We start from the raw sequence: 18,494 nt of genomic DNA, 5'->3' as shown, positions 1-18,494 counted from the left end.
ATTGCAGCCACCACAAACACTTGATGGTTCTGCCCATGGTTTGATGGCTGTAACAGAACCACCACCATTCTCCCAGGATCTGCCTTAGTAAAGCAGGCAGAATCAAGCACGGGCTATGACAGGCAAGAGGCAGACTTCCCCACGCATTAACACAGGCAGTGGGAACTCAGGATAAGAGGACAGACCACAGATGCTATCACACGCGCACCTACGCAGAACAGTGGAGAGGACTTGGGCCATTTCAGCTTCTCCAGCCTCCCAGGAAGACAGATTCATCCAACTGGCACAGCACAGTCCTCAAAAGGCAGAATCTTTACAGCTGGTTTGCTAAGAGGTGGGTTTTTCTGAGGTGTTGGAGTGGGAAGGAGGGAAGAGAAGAACACAGCTCCTTCCTACAGCAAGGGGAGAGAAAGCCATTTCCTTTACAGATTCAGTTTATAAACAGTTTTACTTCTAAAGCAGTTAAACCCTGGATTAGAACAAAAAAAGACGTAATCTCGACATGCATTTTGTCTTATCCCACTGCTTTTCCTGCTTGGAATTCAAGTCCTTTCCATCCAAAGCTCAGGTCAGCTCTCAGTGTGCTGCTGGAGCAGGCTTTTAGGAAGGCTCTGCACCCCCCACTATGGAAAAGTTGAAGCCAAGAGCTTCCTCAGCACTACACCCAGCCCAAACAGTGCTTTTACCTTCCAGGAGATCCACCACCCAAGCGAATTACAGTACCTGGAGAAGACGGCAAGGCTGAGGTGGAAGACACCTGTAAAAACAGAGCTGGGCTGCTCCAAAGGCAACCTAAAGCCACAGCAGATGTTCTTTTCATCTCCATGCTCATTACTCACTGCTGAGAGATGCTGCTCTGGATAGGGAAAGAACAGCTAACACTAATTGCTCAGGATCTCATTGCACAGGAGAAGGCAACAGCCGCTCAGGCTGGCAACTCCTCAGGCATGAGAGCGCCAAGATACACCTTCCTGCAGGAGACATGGGATAAGGAAGCCCACTGCTGAGCTGCACGAGGTCCAGTGCCCCAAAAACCAGCCTCTGGAAGGTGAAAAGGCACTAATCATCTTGCAGCAGCTCAAGAAATGCACAGGACTATAAAACTGCACCAGTTCTGCTACATACTCATTTGCACCCCAGCACTTGCTCATCACTATGAGGACACTAGCTACATTAGCTTAGGATTAGCCCTGTGGCATCAAAGCAGTCAGTCCTTTTGCTTCTAGAAAGCCATAAAACCTGGAAAGAAAACGCTAAGGGATCAGTGGGATGAGCCACATTTCTATCCCACTGCTCAGGTATCCAACCAGGCCCCCAGGGAAAGAATCTTTTCATCCTAGTTTTGATATGGAAAGGAGCTTGGCTGCTGAATCCAAAGGCTGTGGAATGCCTGGCAGCACTTGTACTCAGCAAGGGAAGGAGTTAGCCCCTTGTTGGAAACACAGAATCACTGCAGCCTAACTCTGGACAGCACTGCTTGAATCCATGCCAAGATGCCTCAGTTCTGGAACTAACTCATACCAAATGAATCATCTCTTCACAAAGAATTCCAAGTTGGAGTTTCAGAGACTTGCAAAAATAATAATTACATTTGTTTCTCATACCCAACAAACATTTTCATGTCATGCCCATGCAATGGAAGAAGCTCAGAGTACAACTGGTAGCAATTAGTTTGGAGGGGGTTTTATACTGTTTCAATTGAGATCAACATTTATTCCCTTCTCTCAATGAACATTCTGCTTTCCCCCTTTGATGCTGATGTCCAGCAAGAGGCTTTCAGAACACTGTCCAAGCTTGGGGTTTCTTAGCATGTGCACTCTTCTAATGAAACTAAGAAAACCCCACGCATGACACAGCAAGAAATTCACTTGTGAGAGCCAGGAAGTGACAGGTTTAATTTCTTTTGATTCAGCAAAACAATAATCCTGGGTAATAAACCACAGCCTTGATGAAGAGCAAGTCCAGCGCTGATCTCAAGTCTGCCCCTGTAATCCCAGATCACTTTGCTATCACACATAAACCAGCCAACATCCAAAGCACCCCAAATTCATCAGGGAAGAACAAAGCAGAATAAAGTTATTTGCCTTCTAAGGGCTTATTCTCTTAAGCTGGAAGATGATTTAACCAGTTTTCTTCGTGCTCCACAACTGATGGAGAGCAGGCGCACACTGAACTCAGCTGCTTCACTCAAGTGCTGTGGTCCATCGCTGTTTGGGCTCTGAAGGGAGCTGACTTCATTTCAGCCAGATCCACTTGTCACCAACATCAGCATTGTAGCCTTGCCTGAAGTTGCGGCCAGGAAGCTAGAGAAAGTAGAAAGGGCAGTCAGAAATATGGCTCTTTTGCTCTTTATGGAAACCTTTACATTTGTTTTCACCACACAATGATTGAAATCCCATTCTTTGAAACAACCGAGCTGTGCAGTTGCAGGGGGGACCCACAAAACCCACTATGCCATAACAGCTATTAAAACTAGGTTGATAATCTCAACAGCACTTGGATTCATCCAGCTCTTCTCCCCCACACACCCTTGTCCCCAGTTTTAGGAAGAGATGACACCTCTAACCATAGCATAGAGCAATCACTCACTAGAAACTCATTCCAAAATAGGAATACATTATTAAATACATGAAATATTTCAGGCGTGAAATACTGAGTTAATGACAACATTAAATTAAACCATTCAAATGAAATCGCATCTTCAGACTTCAACAGCTGAACTTAACTTCATTAAAGCAAAAGCATCATCTGCCTGTCTCCAAAAGCAAAGCCAGAAACCACTACTCACCCCCTACCCAAAATTCAGCAGCATGGACACGCCTTTAGCCACAGTTCCCAAACCAGGGCTTGAAGAAGCACAGTAATGCCACACCAAGTTATCCCTCTGGACGGCTCATTTGCACCTCACTGTGGCTGGGGAGCACAGCAGAAGCCTTTCCTTCTGGCAGTATCTCAGCAGCTTGGGCTGGTTGTACAGGTTACAAGAGTTGGCATGCAAGGAGCGGTTTTGAGCCTACTGCCTGAACTGGAGTGCTCAGAGAGGGGACATCAGGTGTACTAGAGCACTGGAAGGGGGACATTAGATGTACCAGGGAAGCTAGAGAGTCTGCACTCTCATCATGGAGACAAAGCAAGTTATGGAGGTAAATCACAGCAGCAGTACCTTTGCCCAGGAAGCCAAGAAGGACAAGAGCATCCCGGCCTGTATCAGCACCAGTGTGGCAGCAGGGCCAGGGCCCTGCACGGGCACTGGTGAGGCTGCACCTCAAATCCTGTGTTCATTCCTGTGCCCCTCGCTACAAGAGGGACATTGAGGTGCTGGAGCAGGGCCAGAGAAAGGCAACGGAGCTGGTGCAGGGCCTGGAGCACAAGTGTGATGGGGAACGGCTGAGGGACCTCGGGGGTTCAGTCTGGAGAAGAGAAGGCTCAGGGGGGACCTGATCGCTCCCCTACAACTGCCTGACAGGAGGATGGAGCCAGGAGGGGCTGGGCTCTGCTCCCAAGGAACAAGGGATGGGACAAGAGGAAACGGCCTCAAGCTGCACCAGGGGAGGTTTAGATGGAGCTGAGGAACAATTCCTTCCCCAGAGGGTGCTCAGGCATTGGAACAGGCTGAACAGGGCAGGGCTGGAGTCACCGTCCCTGCAAGTGATCACACACTGTGGAGATGAGGCCTCAGTGCCATGGGTTAGTGGTGGCCTTGGCAGTGCTTGGATTCAATGATCTTAAAAGGTCTTTTCCACCCTCAATGATTCTGTGATTCTAAGCAGTCTTAGCACTTGAGCCAAAAGCTGATGGCAGAGGAGCTGCAAGCAGTTATCTTTAAGGTCCCTTCTAACCCAAACCACTCTATTACTTGGGAGTTCAAGGAGTTGTGTCTCCTAGAAATAACAGTCTGTTACCTCCAAGCCTGTGAAAGGACCTGAAACACTTAAGAGCTATAGTCCATCAGGCCAACCAAACAGATGTCCATAACAAACAGATGTCCAACCAAAGAGTTGTCCAGTGCCATAACCTTACACCATGGTCAGGAGGAAGAGGATACACACAACACTGTGGATGGTGCGTTAGCATAGGAAGCCCAGCCTGGCCCTCTCAGTGTGCTGCCACGTGCAGACACAGTGCAAAAGCATTCAGGGAGTGGTGTGACACAAAAACCAGTGGCCAAGCTGTTCTACCTCCAGCTTTAAGGATGCGGGCAAAGAGGCTGTTGAAGTAGCAGCCATTTTAAGAGGTTACAGACCCAGCACACCCAGAACTACAAGAGAAAGCCTGCCAGGATGGTTAAAAAAGCAAGCTCCCTTTTCACAGTGTATGGGCTCTCTCTGCAGGTGATGGAAGAGCTCCTCCAGGCAAGGCAGGCTGTGTTGGGTCAGCAGAAACACACTCCTGTGACAGAAGACTCCCCACAAGCACGCCAACAACACTGTCATCAAAACCATCTCCTAACAAGCTGCTTTGCAAAAGCAACACATATTTGCAGTGCAGTTTCAGCCTGAATATACAGAAACCAGGCTCTGTACCCACTACGTAACTGAGCCATGAGAATCAAACCAGCCAGCAACATGCAGTGCATGAAGGAGCTGCTCTGGCATTTGTTCTGAACTGAGGGATCCTATGGAGGCTCAGGTGTTAAAGCACTCCCCTTCAGACAGTACTGACCATGATCTGAATGTCAGAGCTGCATAGACCCTAGCTCGAAAAGCAGAATCTATGCCCAGAGCCTCTTCTCCTTCCTGTCTCCAGGAGTGATAAAACAGTGTTCACTGTCAAGATACAAAAATGGAATCAAGAACAAACCCACCAAGCAAAAGGAAATGAGTTCTGGGAGAAAGCCTGAAGCAAGCAACGCTGTTATAATGAAACTCTTCCTCTATAAATAAGCTCTCCACCAGCAGCCTTTACAAATAATGAAGCACAGATCATCTGCTCATCTCCACATTAAGTGCTGGTTTCACACAGGACCCCTGACTTGGCCTGATGATTTCCCCTTTCAAAAGGCTGTAAGAGGATCCTGTTTGAGAGAGCAGCCCCTGCAGAGAGAAGCAAGACTCAACTTGATGAAATCTATACTCAACTCCACAACCCCAGCTATTGAATCCAGGATGAAGCCTGTTGTGTTGAGGAAAAGGGGGGAGTGACGTTTGATGGGGTGGGCTTTATTATTCAACTGAAGGTCAGAAAATAAAGACACTTCTTGCACTAAAACATCAGCCTAAAAGATGACTTCCACCTCCTTCGTGAGGCATCCCCTCCCCTGCCTTGTCACAAGCCATTCCTGATTGCTGTTTCCAAGGGGTTTCATTTAAAGCTGTCTTTAATGTCTTGTCTAAACAGCAGCAGAAACCATGCAGCCCTGCTAAGAGCCCCTCCAGCTGAGCAAAGAGGAGATGTGAGATGAAAGCAAATGACTGCTATCTCTGCCCTGCAAACGTACAGTGGTGAGCTAGGGAGGACATCAGACCTGCTGTGACCAGCCTGTATCTATTAATTCAAGCACAAACCCAGCTCTCCCTGGGCCTCTCCAGGCACCACATAATTGGCCTTTTGATACTTGAAGAGAGTCCCAGATAAGTACATTACTAAAGCAACAGGAGCTCTCTGGGAAAACACAGGAGTTGACAGTTTTGTTTCTTGGGTAAATGTGCCCTCTTTACAAGATACAATACAAATCCCAAGAGAATTCTATTCATTGTCCAAAACAAATTCCCCATGTGCCTTTGCTTAAAGACATGCGCTACATCAAAGCCAATTTCAGAATAAGTATTCATTCATATTCCAGTGTTCAGAAGCAGTCCAGTTTGGGGGTATGTTATACCCAAGCTTACAAAATAGCCCCTCAGAAAAGAACTGGGAAGAGGAAGGCACAACAAGCAAATCCCATATTGCCCAGCAAGCAGATGGATGTGAATTTATGGTCTGTGCACTGTCTGCGCCAGGTACAAGGAACAGGTAAGTTCCCAAGAAGAGGCTCTTCAAGGCTCACTTATGTACCATAGCAAATAAGCTGCACTACTAGGAACAAGCCATTCCAGAGGGGAGGAAGCTGGTGATCTTTTAGCACTTCTTGAGCATTAGGTTGCCCAGAGGAGCTGGGGCTGCCCCATCCCTGGCAGTGTTCAAGGCCAGGTTGGACACAGGGGCTTGGAGCAACCTGCTCTAGTGGAAGGTGTCCCTGCCCATGGCAGGGGTTGGAACTGGATGATCTTTAGATCCTTTCCAACCCAAGCCATTCCATGAATCTATGATTTGGAAAACTACTGGAGTAGGGTTCATTCGTGTTCTTGAGGTCTTCCGCCTCCTCCCACCGAACAAATATTTGCCCAATGTCACAAGGAGCCTGAATTAAACCAGCCAAATTAAAACACTCTGCTGAATGGAATGAAGAGCACCATGCCTACAAGAGTAGCTCCTACAGTACCCATCCTCTCATCTCTCTGCTGCACAGCTCAAGCCAGCCCTGCAGCTTGGCAGGATTATTCCACAAGATCCATCAACCCCCTTGCCCAGGGAGAAGCTGTTCACTTCTCCTGGCTAAGTTAGTTTTAGGTGACTCTGCAGTGGTCTGGTATCTGTTTGGCTAACTGAGCTTGCAAAGAGTGGTGGGAGCACCAAGGAAGATGAGGGGATAGAGAAAGTGCTGCTTTTTGTGACAAGAAATGGTTAAACTGGTGTTCCAAAAGGCACACAGCTTAAGTTCCCAGCCTATTTTGCGCATAGCTGCTTAGCAAGGACAAGGGCAGGAGCAGGAACAAATGGCCAACCCTAAGTACAAGATACAGGTAGTCAATGGCTTGAAGGACTCCTCACTCAAGGATACTACTGACAAAACTAGAAGGTTTTATGGGAAACCAAGCAGGAATTTGGAAGAGACTTGACTTTTCCACAAGCCTTGTGCTTTGTAACTCAGAACTATAATGACAATCATCAAAGCCACATCACTTCATCATTTGCAAGTGGCTGGCACATTCACAGGAACACTCCCCAAGTGTTACCTGCAAATCACACCTGAGTAAGACCAAAGAAAAGGTGTGACTTAATGGCCACATTAATAATAATAGTAGTGTATTCTATGATGCATGATCAATTATTAACACCATGTCTCCACAGGTAAGGAGCAGAATACAGGGTCAACTAAATCACTTCAAACCCTCTAAGGTCCTTCACTAACATCAGCCCAAAGAGACCTATGGGGCCACCAACAGGTCCAGCAGCAAGTAGCACAGAAAGCAGTTGATCATCACACCAAAGCTTAACCATCCTTCCCAGGAAGAGCAAGAAAAGCCATGTTATTATCACAGCAGCCACCTAGACACATGCTTTGCAATGCAAGAATTCAGACTCTGCTCTTAGAAGCAGCAGATAGGACAGAGATCCCAATGGACAAACCCAACAGCTCACACACATCTCCACATCAGTAGGCAAGTGTGAGCTCTTGTAAGGTCACAGATTTTTCCACTCCAGGGAAATGGATAAGACAGAGACTCAAGTCCTGCTTTGCTGCACTACACTGTGCAGAACTTCCACTTGTCAGCAAGGATTAGCTCCACAAGGATGCGATAAAATCTATCACACAGACCATGAAACTAATGAAATGAGCTGTACCCAAAGGTAGAGCCAGCTCAAAGGAATGAAACTGCTCAACTTGAAAAGAGCATTAGGAAAAAGATGAAAACAAGATCCTCTCCTCAGTTAAATGAAGATCCCTGCCATGGAAGTGTCTCTCAAAGCTATAAACATGATGAAAAGCCCTATCAAGTGTTTCAGGCTGCAGAGCAGCACACAGCAGCAGCAGGCTGTTTGCTACACGCCACACCTGCATTTCAGAGTTCCTCACAGTGATTGCCAAGCAGACAGGTACAGGGAGAGCTTTGGAGAGTCTAAACAACCTGAAAAGGTCTCCATCCATCAGGGCAGAGTCTGTGGTTTGCCAAGAGCTTGGGAGCAGAAGGAATTACTAGTTTTTTCCTTCTGCTCCTATGCTGCTTTCTACTCATGGCTGAGCTTAACAGCTAAATTAGATCTATAAATAGCATGTTTGGAGCAGCACTGATCAAAGAGCACTTGAAACCAGAGTTGTTGCTCTGCAAGCATGGGCTCTTTCATCAATAACCAAATCCTTTTGGTTAGTGGCTGTTTCTAACAAGCACAATAACAGCATCCTCCAGCACTGCTGTTAACTAAGGCTACTGCTTTTCCCAGTAGAAAACCTGACTTCCAGAAGTTTGTTGTCAGTGTTTGCTGTTGGCACACACCTATAATCTAGGAGCATGTAGCTTCATGTATGGGCTGTATTCTGGAAGAGTTTGGTTCCTATGTAACAGAGCAACAGCCCAAAAGAAGGGCAGGGGAGTGTAACGCTCACCAAACACACATTCAAGGTGGATCTGGTTTGGTTTCCAAAGGACTAGCACAGCATTGGAGAGATGCTTATTTACAGCTTCACTCCTGCCATTCTTTACTCATGCAAAAACTCTTCAGCCTGTTAACATTCATTAAAGGCCAAGTACGAGAGGACCCAAAACCTTTACTGAATTGAGGTTAAAACCAATCCAATTTGCTGAAATTGTTCAGTGAGTGTTGACTTACCCTTCACTCAGGTATTGAAAAAGACAGGCAAGACAACAGAAACCTACTGGAAAGGGAAGCGTCCATAAGGAGGACACAGGAGCTTAAGCAGGAATCTCTTTTGGACAAGTGAATGTGTGACAATTTGAACAACTACAAATACCACAAGTATTCTAAGGTGTATCTCTAGCCTTGCTTTTGTAGGACAAAGCAAGCAACAGAGCCCAGCTAAATATTCTATTGCAGTGTTCCTCCACACTGCCTACTTGCCCTTAAGACTATTCTCCATAGCAGCAAAATAACCTGTACTTTGTTTTTCCTTGGCAAATATGTTGGAAATACCAGTTATCCACTACAGAGAGCAAATTTACTACAGGAAAAAGCCAAGTAAGTATATCCAAGCCAGATGAACTGTTACACTAACCACAAGCTTGCTTTTCTAGCAGGACAGGTAAAATGCATTAACTCTCTTACAACACCTTTCCTTAGGTTCATGGAATCCTAGACTGGTTTGGGTTGAAGGAACCTTAAAGCTCATCCAGTTCCAGCCCCCTGCCACAGGCAGGGACACTTTCCACTAAAGCAGGTTGCTCCAAGTCCTGTCCAACCTGACCTTGAACCCTGCCAGGGATGGCGTAGCCATGGCTTCTCTGGGCAACCTATTCCAGTTTTGTCATTCCTAGGTTTTAGTTATTCTTCTGGATATTCTGCTCTTACCAATATTAAGCCAGGCAGCATCCTGTTACTTTAGAAAGGGCTAAAAATATTTTTGCAGAGATAAAACATAAAAAAGAAAAACTTAAATTAAGCCTTTCCTTATTTATCACATGTCTGTTTTCATTCCTCCCTGGATTCAAGAGCAGAGGGCTGGCTATTAGAGCTGTCAAATCCCTCCATTAATATAAGAATTAGAAAGGAAGACCTTGACCCTAAACAAAAGGATCTTCATCAAGCCAAGATAGCAAGAGAAAGAAAACAGCAGATTGTATCAAAGACAGCCACTCTGGTAACAATCACAAGCATGGAGAACAAAGATATCCCAATCTCCCTACTCCTGCAGAGTAGGAAGAGAATTCATGGCTTAGATAAGGCCTATCACAGCAGCTGTGCTTTATATGCATGCATGGGTAATATCATCTGTACATACAAGTACAACTGGTCAAAGGGGCTGGTTTTTTAGGGAAGCCTGTAGCTTTTACTGTAACCCAATACAACAGTCCAAGGCCAAGATGTTGAGGACCCCAGCACACAATATCAGCACACTGAACCTCATAGTGCATCATTTGGACACAAACACTCCCTCTTGTTGAGCAAGACTTTGGCTTCCTCAAAGCTCAAGGATTTCTTTTGTAGTTCAGGGTCTTTTAAATGGGAGATTTGTGTGCAAGTCAGGAGTGCTCTGTGCTCTGGGGGAAGTCTTCCTTTAATGTTCTCCCTGTTGGGCTAGTTAAGATTTTCACATGCTCTTATAACACTCTCAGGTTCAGGTTGTGAGGCTGAGAGGTGATTAATATTGTGGGCTCAACCTTCCCATCACTCAAAAGCTCACTCTGTGTTCCAGCTAGCTCTCTGCAACTCCCTAAATACCTGGAGGCCTGGCAGACATTGCACACATGAGGGTATCCCCTCCTAAGGCTGCATCCTTATGAAAAAGAGGGTAATAAAAAGCCTGGGGAAAAGCATGGGACTCTCCTCCCCTCTAATCTGTTGCCTCTTCTGCCCTGGCTGCTATGCCAGCCACACACTCCCAGGTCCTGAGGCCGAAAGGAGGAGGGTGAGGAGCAGGATAACAAGCAGCTGAGCTAAAGTAAGGAATAAAAACCCTAGCTCTGCTAGGTTAGCAAGCTGAAGGGACTTGCCAGAGACACAATTCTGGGAGCAGGGCTGCACCTCATAGCAGTAACTAGTTCATGCTTTCCTTGCCTCATGGTCAGCATCCCCATACTCCAAAAGCAGTCTTCCACCAAGAGAAAAGGGCAGGGAAACAAAATAAGAACCTCTCTACCTTTTGCTTTAAGTATTAGGTGGAAAAATCTAAGCCAATTATTTTGTCCCTGCTCAATCCAGAGCTGCACTGACAAGGACGGACAAAGCAGGATCATTACTGCTGCTCAGTAAGGCTCTGCTTTCCTCACACAGGGGATACAGCCCACATGCGAAGTTTAGCTCACCACAGCAAGTGACACTGCACACGAAGGTTTGAAGGAGGACAATGAGAATCATGAAGGAAGAGCGTCAACGGATCAAAGTTAAAGTGCCACAATCAGCAACTAGCCAGTGCATAGCAGGGAAAAGCAGTGAGAGGGTAAAGAAAGGAAGGGAAGCACATGGCTCAACAGTGCAAGAGCACTCCAGGTTGAAAGATGCCAACAAAGCTATTCCAAGAAAGCCCTACACACACAAGCACAGGCACTCACTGGAGCTGGAAGTCTTGTTGGGATAGGAAGAGACTTTGAAGGTAGTTCAAGAGGATGGAATAAATCCTTCAAAGGATTCATCACAACTGCCTGCTTCAAGGATACAGTACGAATCCCTGACTTCCTCTGGAAGTCAGGCTGACAAAAGATACAACATTTCAGTACAGGATCTGCCTTAGCACAAAGTGAGCTTTTTAGGTGCCTAGGCCTGTCTGAAGAAGAATCTGTGCCCAAGCATTTGGGCATTTTAATATACATCCCAGCACACATACTTACAAATTCCAGCAAACTCTAAAAAGGACGGGATACTTTTCCTACTGCACAATCTAATCCCCCCCCACCCGAGAAAGGCTGAGGTAAGAAAAAGAACCAAATCCTGAAGGACCTTAAAGCCCATCCAGTTCCAACGCCCTGCCACGGGGAGGGACACCTTGGACCAGGTTGCTTCAAGCCCCGTCCAAGCTGGCCTTGAACAATGCTAGGGATGGGGTAGCCACAGCTTCTCTGGTGACATGAGAAAGGAAGCTTTCAGCTCTTCAAAGTGAAGGAATTCCCCATTCCAATGGACCGAGTGATCTCCAGGACTTGCAGGCTCTGGAACACTTTGTGATAAGCTGATCATTTCCTTATGTTCTGCAGTGAAAAAAGTGGCAAAGACTATTTTAAACGTCTCCAACTTTGTTTTCAGAGCTAAAGACAGAGGTGATGACTTGAATATGAACCTTAGCACAGCTGCACTTTTAGGTACACAGCAAAGAGCCTGCACACGTCAAAGAAGCCTTTTTTCAGCACCCCTAGGAGATGCAGCAGGACTTGCCAACAGCATTCAGGAGTGTGATGTACATAAGTACATTATTTAAGTACACTGATTCCATTAAACAGAATCATTTGTTTTCATCTGCTCTGCAAACACATCTGCTTAAGTGCTCCAGCTTCACAAGGCGCACATGGAATTCGGAGCATTATCCATAGGGATTGTGCACAGTTGGAAGAAAGCAGAGATGCAGCAGTTATTAAGGGGGGGGGGGAAGGGAAGGGAGTAGTCAAGTCTTTACTAGTCTGACAGTTCCTAAAATACTGTTGCTTCAGTGAAGAATGAACATGCTTATCTCTGATCTACAAATCCTGACTAAAAGGTTACTCTTCCCTTGCCAGAAAAGCATCTTTAGAAGTTTACAACTGCTTGAGCAGAGCTGCTGAACCCTGCCAGATAACTTGATGCTAAGAGAAGGCTGCAGAAAGCCACCTCCTCACATGCAAAAAGAACACTTGGAGGATTTACATTACCAAATAGCATGTTTCTAGGATTCAGAGCTCTCTGTGGCTACCTCATCCGTTTGTGTAAAAGCACACATTAGGCAGATCTTGGACTCTTCAGAGTGTTTCCTCCTCCTCCTTGTTGGTTGCTCCTGACTAATGAGTATTATGAAGCAAACCCAGCTTCTGCCTGGAATTTGTGAATCCCTGAAAAGCACCATTATTAGACAGCATGAAGCGTGTACATGCACCTCTGAAAAACACAGCACTCCGCTGCCTATTGGTATGATCAAGGGTTTATGAGTAGTTACAGGACAAAAATCCCCTCTGCAAAGCATTGGGTTTCTGGAGTAAACATCATTACAGGCACTTTCAAAGCACAGATTTCCCACAAGGAAAATTTAAAGTCCTGTAATTATATCATCATTAATTCTTTACTTACAAGTCATGTGAGTTATAATCCCACTGTCTTCAACTGTACTGCTGTAACCATAGACACAGGCAAGCGCAAGGACTTAGGGTTCCTTCTTGTTCGATCCAGAACCTCATAGCCAAGATTTGTATGTCTAGAAGTTCATCCTGCACTGGTTGGTCTCAGGCTGTATCACCTCTGAACATAAGGCTTGTTTTACAAAGAAATCCCCACCTTCATTTGCTAAACAAAGCTGGAGGCATCTTTAAAGTTTCATACAATCCCAGACTGGTTTAGGCTCAAGGGACCTTAAAGCTCATCTCTGTCCACCTTCCACTAGAGCAGGTTGCTCCAAGCCCCTGTGTCCAACCTGGCCTTGAACACTGCCAGGGATGGGGCAGCCACAGCTTCTCTGGGCACCCTGTGCCAGCACCTCAGCACCCTCACAGGGAAGAGCTTCTGCCTAAGAGCTCATCTCAGTCTCCCCTGTTCTGGCAGGTTAAAGCCATTCCCCTTGTCCTGTCCTTAGAGGCCCTTGTCCAAAGCCCCTCTTCAGGTTTCTTGTAGCTCCTTTAGGCACTGAAGCTGCTCTAAGGCTTTTCAACACAACGAATTCCATTCCTAAAACAGGAAACAGTGTGTGTGGCTGCCTTTGTGCTTCCCCTTCCAGTAGCTTATCAGAGTAGGAAAACTCAGCATTGCTTGCATTGCACAGCATCCCTACAGATTCCCCATCCTTGAAGGATTTCAAGTGTCTAAGCATCCAGTGAATAGCTAGTATTGCCTGAATTGAACAGAATGCTTCATGAAGTGTACAACTCCTCCTTATTCCAAAGGACATTATCACTTTCCACAGTACTTTCCTCATCCAGGGCCTAAAAGCATGCCTGCAGAATGGAGATTAAATTTTGGCAATAGTCTTCCTGCACTGACAGCACTCAGCTTCTACTGCCAACATACTGGCATTGAGCAGAGCAATCCAAGAGTACAGCTTTCCATCCCAGGTATCAACATTACTCATCCTAAGCAACCTCTTTGCTACATCTGCAAGGCAGGGCACAGTTTTTGCCTGGAAGGCAGCTATTTGATGAGCCAGGGGACAAAGAGGACCGTGCTGTTGTACAGCCTCTACCTTTCAGAAGTATTACCACTAGTTCTCAGCACACAGCACCGAGGTCACATCTAGCTGTGTGTCAGGCAGCCTCAATAATTCCCAGCTCCACTGCAAAGTGCTATTTCAGCCCCCAAAACCCTCTCATCTTCAGGAAGAAAGGCACTGTCAGTACAGATGGATGTTGCACGCTGGCAACAAGTCATGCAGCAGATCCCTCTGAAATATGTGCTGCACAAGCACAGACGTCTCTTGGAGCGAAGGGCTCCAAAACCCCTCAGTCTGAGCTTGCGGTTTTGGACTTCAAAACATGGTTAGCAAGAAGCAGGGAATTCTGACGGCAATTTCCCAGATGGACCAGGGAGTTTTCAGACCCATTAGAGAACTTCAAGGAGCACTGAGATGCTTCCTGCTGCTTCAACCTTTAGCTCGAGCCCAGTTTACAGGTTGGAAAGACTAAATCTGGATTGAGGCAGAACAGGGTGAATTCAGGAGCCTCTTCATTACATAGCTAAATGAAGAGGAACAAATTATGTTATATACACACAGGGACTTTTGAACTGATATTCCAAGAGGAACACACTGACAGGTCAGAGTTTCCAAACCAACCTGTCTATTGCAGTTTTTGTCCCTGCCCATGGAACTGGATGATCTTAGGGTCCTTTTCAACACAAACCATTCTATTATTCTATGACTTTCGTTTCAGGAAAAGACTGTATATTAAGAGGAGCAGAAAAAAATAAGAGCATTTTGACTAAGCAAAACATGGTTTACAACTATTTATATTGATCTTCATTTGTCTTCAGTAATTGCTTCAAGGGGGGGAAGGAAAAACCAATGCAGCAGCAGAGATTTCAACCCAGCTTGAAACTGGACCATCACCTCCAACTGTCAGCAGTGCCACAAGTTCTCTAATGAGACTTTACAATGCCTGGACACACAGTATGAGAAGACCCCATGTAAATAACAGTAATCAATAGGGCAAAGTGCTAAGTCAATTGGAAGCCAGGTTGTCTGGCTGTCTCCAGAATCAGAAAGGCAAGCAGGTAGTTAAAACATTGCGTGGAAGCCCACATGAGGTGTAAAGGAGCACTGGGCCACATTAGGCTTTTCCTAGAGAAACCCACTATTAAAAGCAGCACCAGTTTTGGGAAGCAATGCAACATTCATTTCTTCACAGCCTACTCCAGGAAAAACACCCTATCCCTCAGGATTTTAGAAGTGCCCTTTATAGATATAGAAATGCCCTTTATAGAAGTGCCCATGGGTTTCATTTTTTTCTTTGACTCAATGGATTTTTACATGTCAGAGGTCAAGGATTAATCACAACAGGACGAACAGAACCAAATGAAAATCACTTATCCTTTAGCTCACATCTTAAGATCAAAAATGAAAACCAGCTTATAGAATCATCAAATGGTTTGGGTTGGAAAGGACCTGAAGATCATCCAGTTCCAACCACCTGCAATAGGCAGGGACGGCTCACACTAGACCGTGTCACCCAAGGCTCTGTCCAACCTGACCTTGAACACTGTCAGGGATGGAGCATTTACTTCTCTGGGTGCCCTGTGCCAGCACCTCAGCACCCTCACAGGGAACAACTTCTGCCTTACATCTAACCTGAACTCCCTCAGTTTCAGTTTGAACCCATCACTCCTTGTCCTGTCGCTACAGTCCCTGAAGGAGTGTCCCTCTCCAGCATCCTTGCAGCCTACTTCAAACACTGGAAGGCTGCTCTGAGGTCTCCACACAGCCTGCTTCATTATTCCCCTTGTGAGGAAGCTAGGCTTTCAGAAAGGTGGGGATCTGGGCAAAATCCACAACTTTGGGTATCCCTGTACATGGGATTGAGAGCCAGGCTGTGCACAGGCCAGCTAGGAACACGTTGCTCACCCCTTGGCTCTCATCACTCCCAGGATCACTTACCGAGCGATACTCATAGTAGGTCTTATCAAACTCGATGCCTCCAATTGTGACCTCTGGAATGAAGACAGGGACAGCTGAAGGATCCAGCACTCCATCTTTGTCCTGAACACTGCAGGGGAAGCAAGAAGTAAAAGAAAGGAAAAGGAGCAGTTAGTCCACATCCTGCCCCAAAATGACATCAATTCTGAGTTGGATCAAATATTAAAGAACTCCCTTTTCTGTTAAGTACTTGTACAAGGTTTTGGCTCTTTCCTGGTTATGATGCATACTTATTCTTTTTTTCCCCTCACACAGCTATTGTGTTTCTTCCCTTCACCCTTGTCTCCAGTTTGCTCCTGTTCCAACTTTCCCTTGCTTCTCCCTTCCCTCCCTAGAGACACTGTCATTCCTGGGAGCCTTCTCCTTAAGGCACCCCTAAGTTTTCTACTTTCCTAGAAAAGCAAAGGAAAAGCTGAATCCCACACACTATCTTGCTAAATCAGCTTCATTTCATTCCCTCCTGTTTGATTAGCTAGCACACTTCACTCCTTTTCAGGGTTCATTTAAGGTGATGCTCTTCCCCAAATTCCCAGCCTAAATGGCTGGATGCTGAGGCAGTGCCAGGGTTTGGAAGCAGTGCTTCTAGCATCTTCCCTGGCTCTAACTGGGAGAAGCCTGCTGCACCAAAACAGATAACAGGGGTCACCAAAACTCTATCCTGCACACCACCAGCCTTTTTAAATACCCCCCCATTTAAGATGTCTGAGAAACTGCTAGAAAGCCACATTCTGCATTCTTGTGTTATGCATAGAGCAACAGTGCCACCTGCATGTTTTGGAGGCAAAATACATCCATTTGCAGTCAGTGGTGACCAAACCGAGCACTTGAAACTGTAAATTGTGTTGGGTTTGGTGAATGGCATTTACAAACACATACACAAAATGCAAACACCCTCAGCTACACACACTTCATCATTTGAAGCAATTCACTGTTTCCCCCTAAATCCCAGCTGTTGGGACCTTATGTCACAGCAGTGAAGAGTTTCAAGAGGTAAACTATGTCTGCTAATGTAGCCTGATGGATAATCCACTGCAGACTATCCTACTACAGACAAATTAATAATGAAATGTAACAATCTAGTAGAAATTGATATGGGAGAAGGGTAAATGCCCTTCTACAAGAGCAGGATGAACACCAAAGAGGATTCCCATCAACTACCACATTATCTATCTTCACTTACATTAAATGTGCATTTCACATATGCTGCAAGCAAAGGAAATGAACCCTCCTTTGCCTCCTCCCCAACACAGCAAGAGCTCTTCTCCTTAGCACTGGTCCTTCTGTTGGCCAATGCCAGCCTTCCCACTCCATGCCAGCTTGGAATAACCTAGCTGGGATGGAAGAGCTTGCCCAGAACAGTGATCTGATGATAAATCTGGTTTGGTTTCTAAATGCCAGCATCCTTCAGGAAGAGCATCTTTGCCCCTACAAAGTCTCCTGGTCCTGCAGTTCTGCCGAGAAGGTATCAGCTCTAATACTGCTGATGAACCTGGAACTAAAAGAAACAGACCCCAGTAGAAAGCACCCCATCAGGTACGAGCTCTTCATTCCCTAAGTGCAGGCAATGTTTGAAGACCTCTCACTGAGCTCAGGCTTAAGAGCACAGGCTGTGGCAGATCCACTCTCTCTCAGTTGAACAAACATCTCCAGCCCTTCTTCCCTGCCAAGTAGCAGCAGATGTTCTGCACTTCCGAGTCTGTAGGAGAAAGCCAATGTGCCCAGGCACATATGAAGCAGAACTTGACACTAGTCAACCAGTCTACAATTAATCCATTCTTCCATGAATCTCAGCCAAAAGACAACAAGAGAGGCCAATTCCCAGGCACAATATACCCTAGATACTGAGGAAGAGGAAAACCTGCTGCTCCTACAACATCTTTGCCCTCACAACCACTGCTTCCAAAGAAATCACTGCACCACAAAAACATACAAACCTAGTGCAAACCAAGGGGGCTCCTCCAGGTTCAGCTCTGCTCTGTACCTTAAGAAGTAACTCTGAACACTAACTGAAAGCACCACCCCAAAGATACCTGCCACAACAATGTCTTTAACCACTGAAGCACGTTGGCTTGCCAGAACTAATTCACTGCTCAGCAGGAAGTGTTTAAAGGCACCTTTTGTTTCCTTCATTTTCTCTCTCTCCCAGCACTAAATGAGCACTATTTATCCTTTTCTGGCACCTAACTGTGTTTTCTTGACGCAGCTCTCCCCATGCAGCAGCACAGCTTCCCAGAGCATGCTTTACATACCCATAATATTATGTCACACTTCAAACTTAAAGAGCATGCAAGTGACTGCGTGATCCTAACAATGTAGGAACATTAGATTTCAGCTCACGATCACTGCAACCATCCATAATCCTACCAGGACAGGTTCTTCCCATTGCTACACAGGAATCACATTTGTAAGTACACTTTAGCAATTGGTAGCTCATCTCCAAAAGCACCCATCACACACATACTGCATCTATTACATTCAGCAGTACACACATGAGATTGTACAAGGAAGTGGGACTGATGCACTTCTGCATCTTTTTGGGAAGGAGGTCCTGTTTCCCTTCCAGGCAGATTAGAGGATGGAGATGAAGAAACCTGCTAATACACCAGTAACTCAGCTTACTCTTCCACCTATGTACAAAACAACATCCCAAGATTGCCTACCACTAAGGACATTGCAAAGACTTCTGAACAAGGAAGGATAAAATGTAGAGACTGAAAAGAAAAACAAACCAGTCAGCCAAACAAAGCACAACTTACATAGCCTG

General features: G+C 45.9%; 1 protein-coding gene across 1 annotated transcript in view; it reads right to left on the bottom strand.

Annotated features, from left to right (window-relative positions):
- Window positions 1-1,863: 1,863 nt before the first annotated feature.
- The window catches only part of NDUFA10 (NADH:ubiquinone oxidoreductase subunit A10), a 34,418-nt gene continuing 17,787 nt past the window's right edge, over window positions 1,864-18,494 (bottom strand). The window contains exons 9-10 of the mRNA XM_061378977.1: window positions 15,692-15,800; window positions 1,864-2,303 (exon numbers count right to left, since the gene is read on the bottom strand). Of these exons, the coding sequence (XP_061234961.1) occupies window positions 2,235-2,303; window positions 15,692-15,800 (178 nt within the window). The 3' untranslated portion in view covers window positions 1,864-2,234. The remainder of the gene's footprint in view (window positions 2,304-15,691; window positions 15,801-18,494) is intronic.

This window comes from Neopsephotus bourkii, unplaced genomic scaffold, assembly GCF_033783945.1.
Source record: "Neopsephotus bourkii isolate Nb327-2 ecotype Australia unplaced genomic scaffold, CSIRO-AGI_Nbou_v1 NB_1768, whole genome shotgun sequence".
In the NCBI taxonomy this organism is placed as follows: Eukaryota; Metazoa; Chordata; class Aves; order Psittaciformes; family Psittacidae; genus Neopsephotus; species Neopsephotus bourkii.
This window is presented reverse-complemented; position numbering and strand designations above follow the sequence as displayed.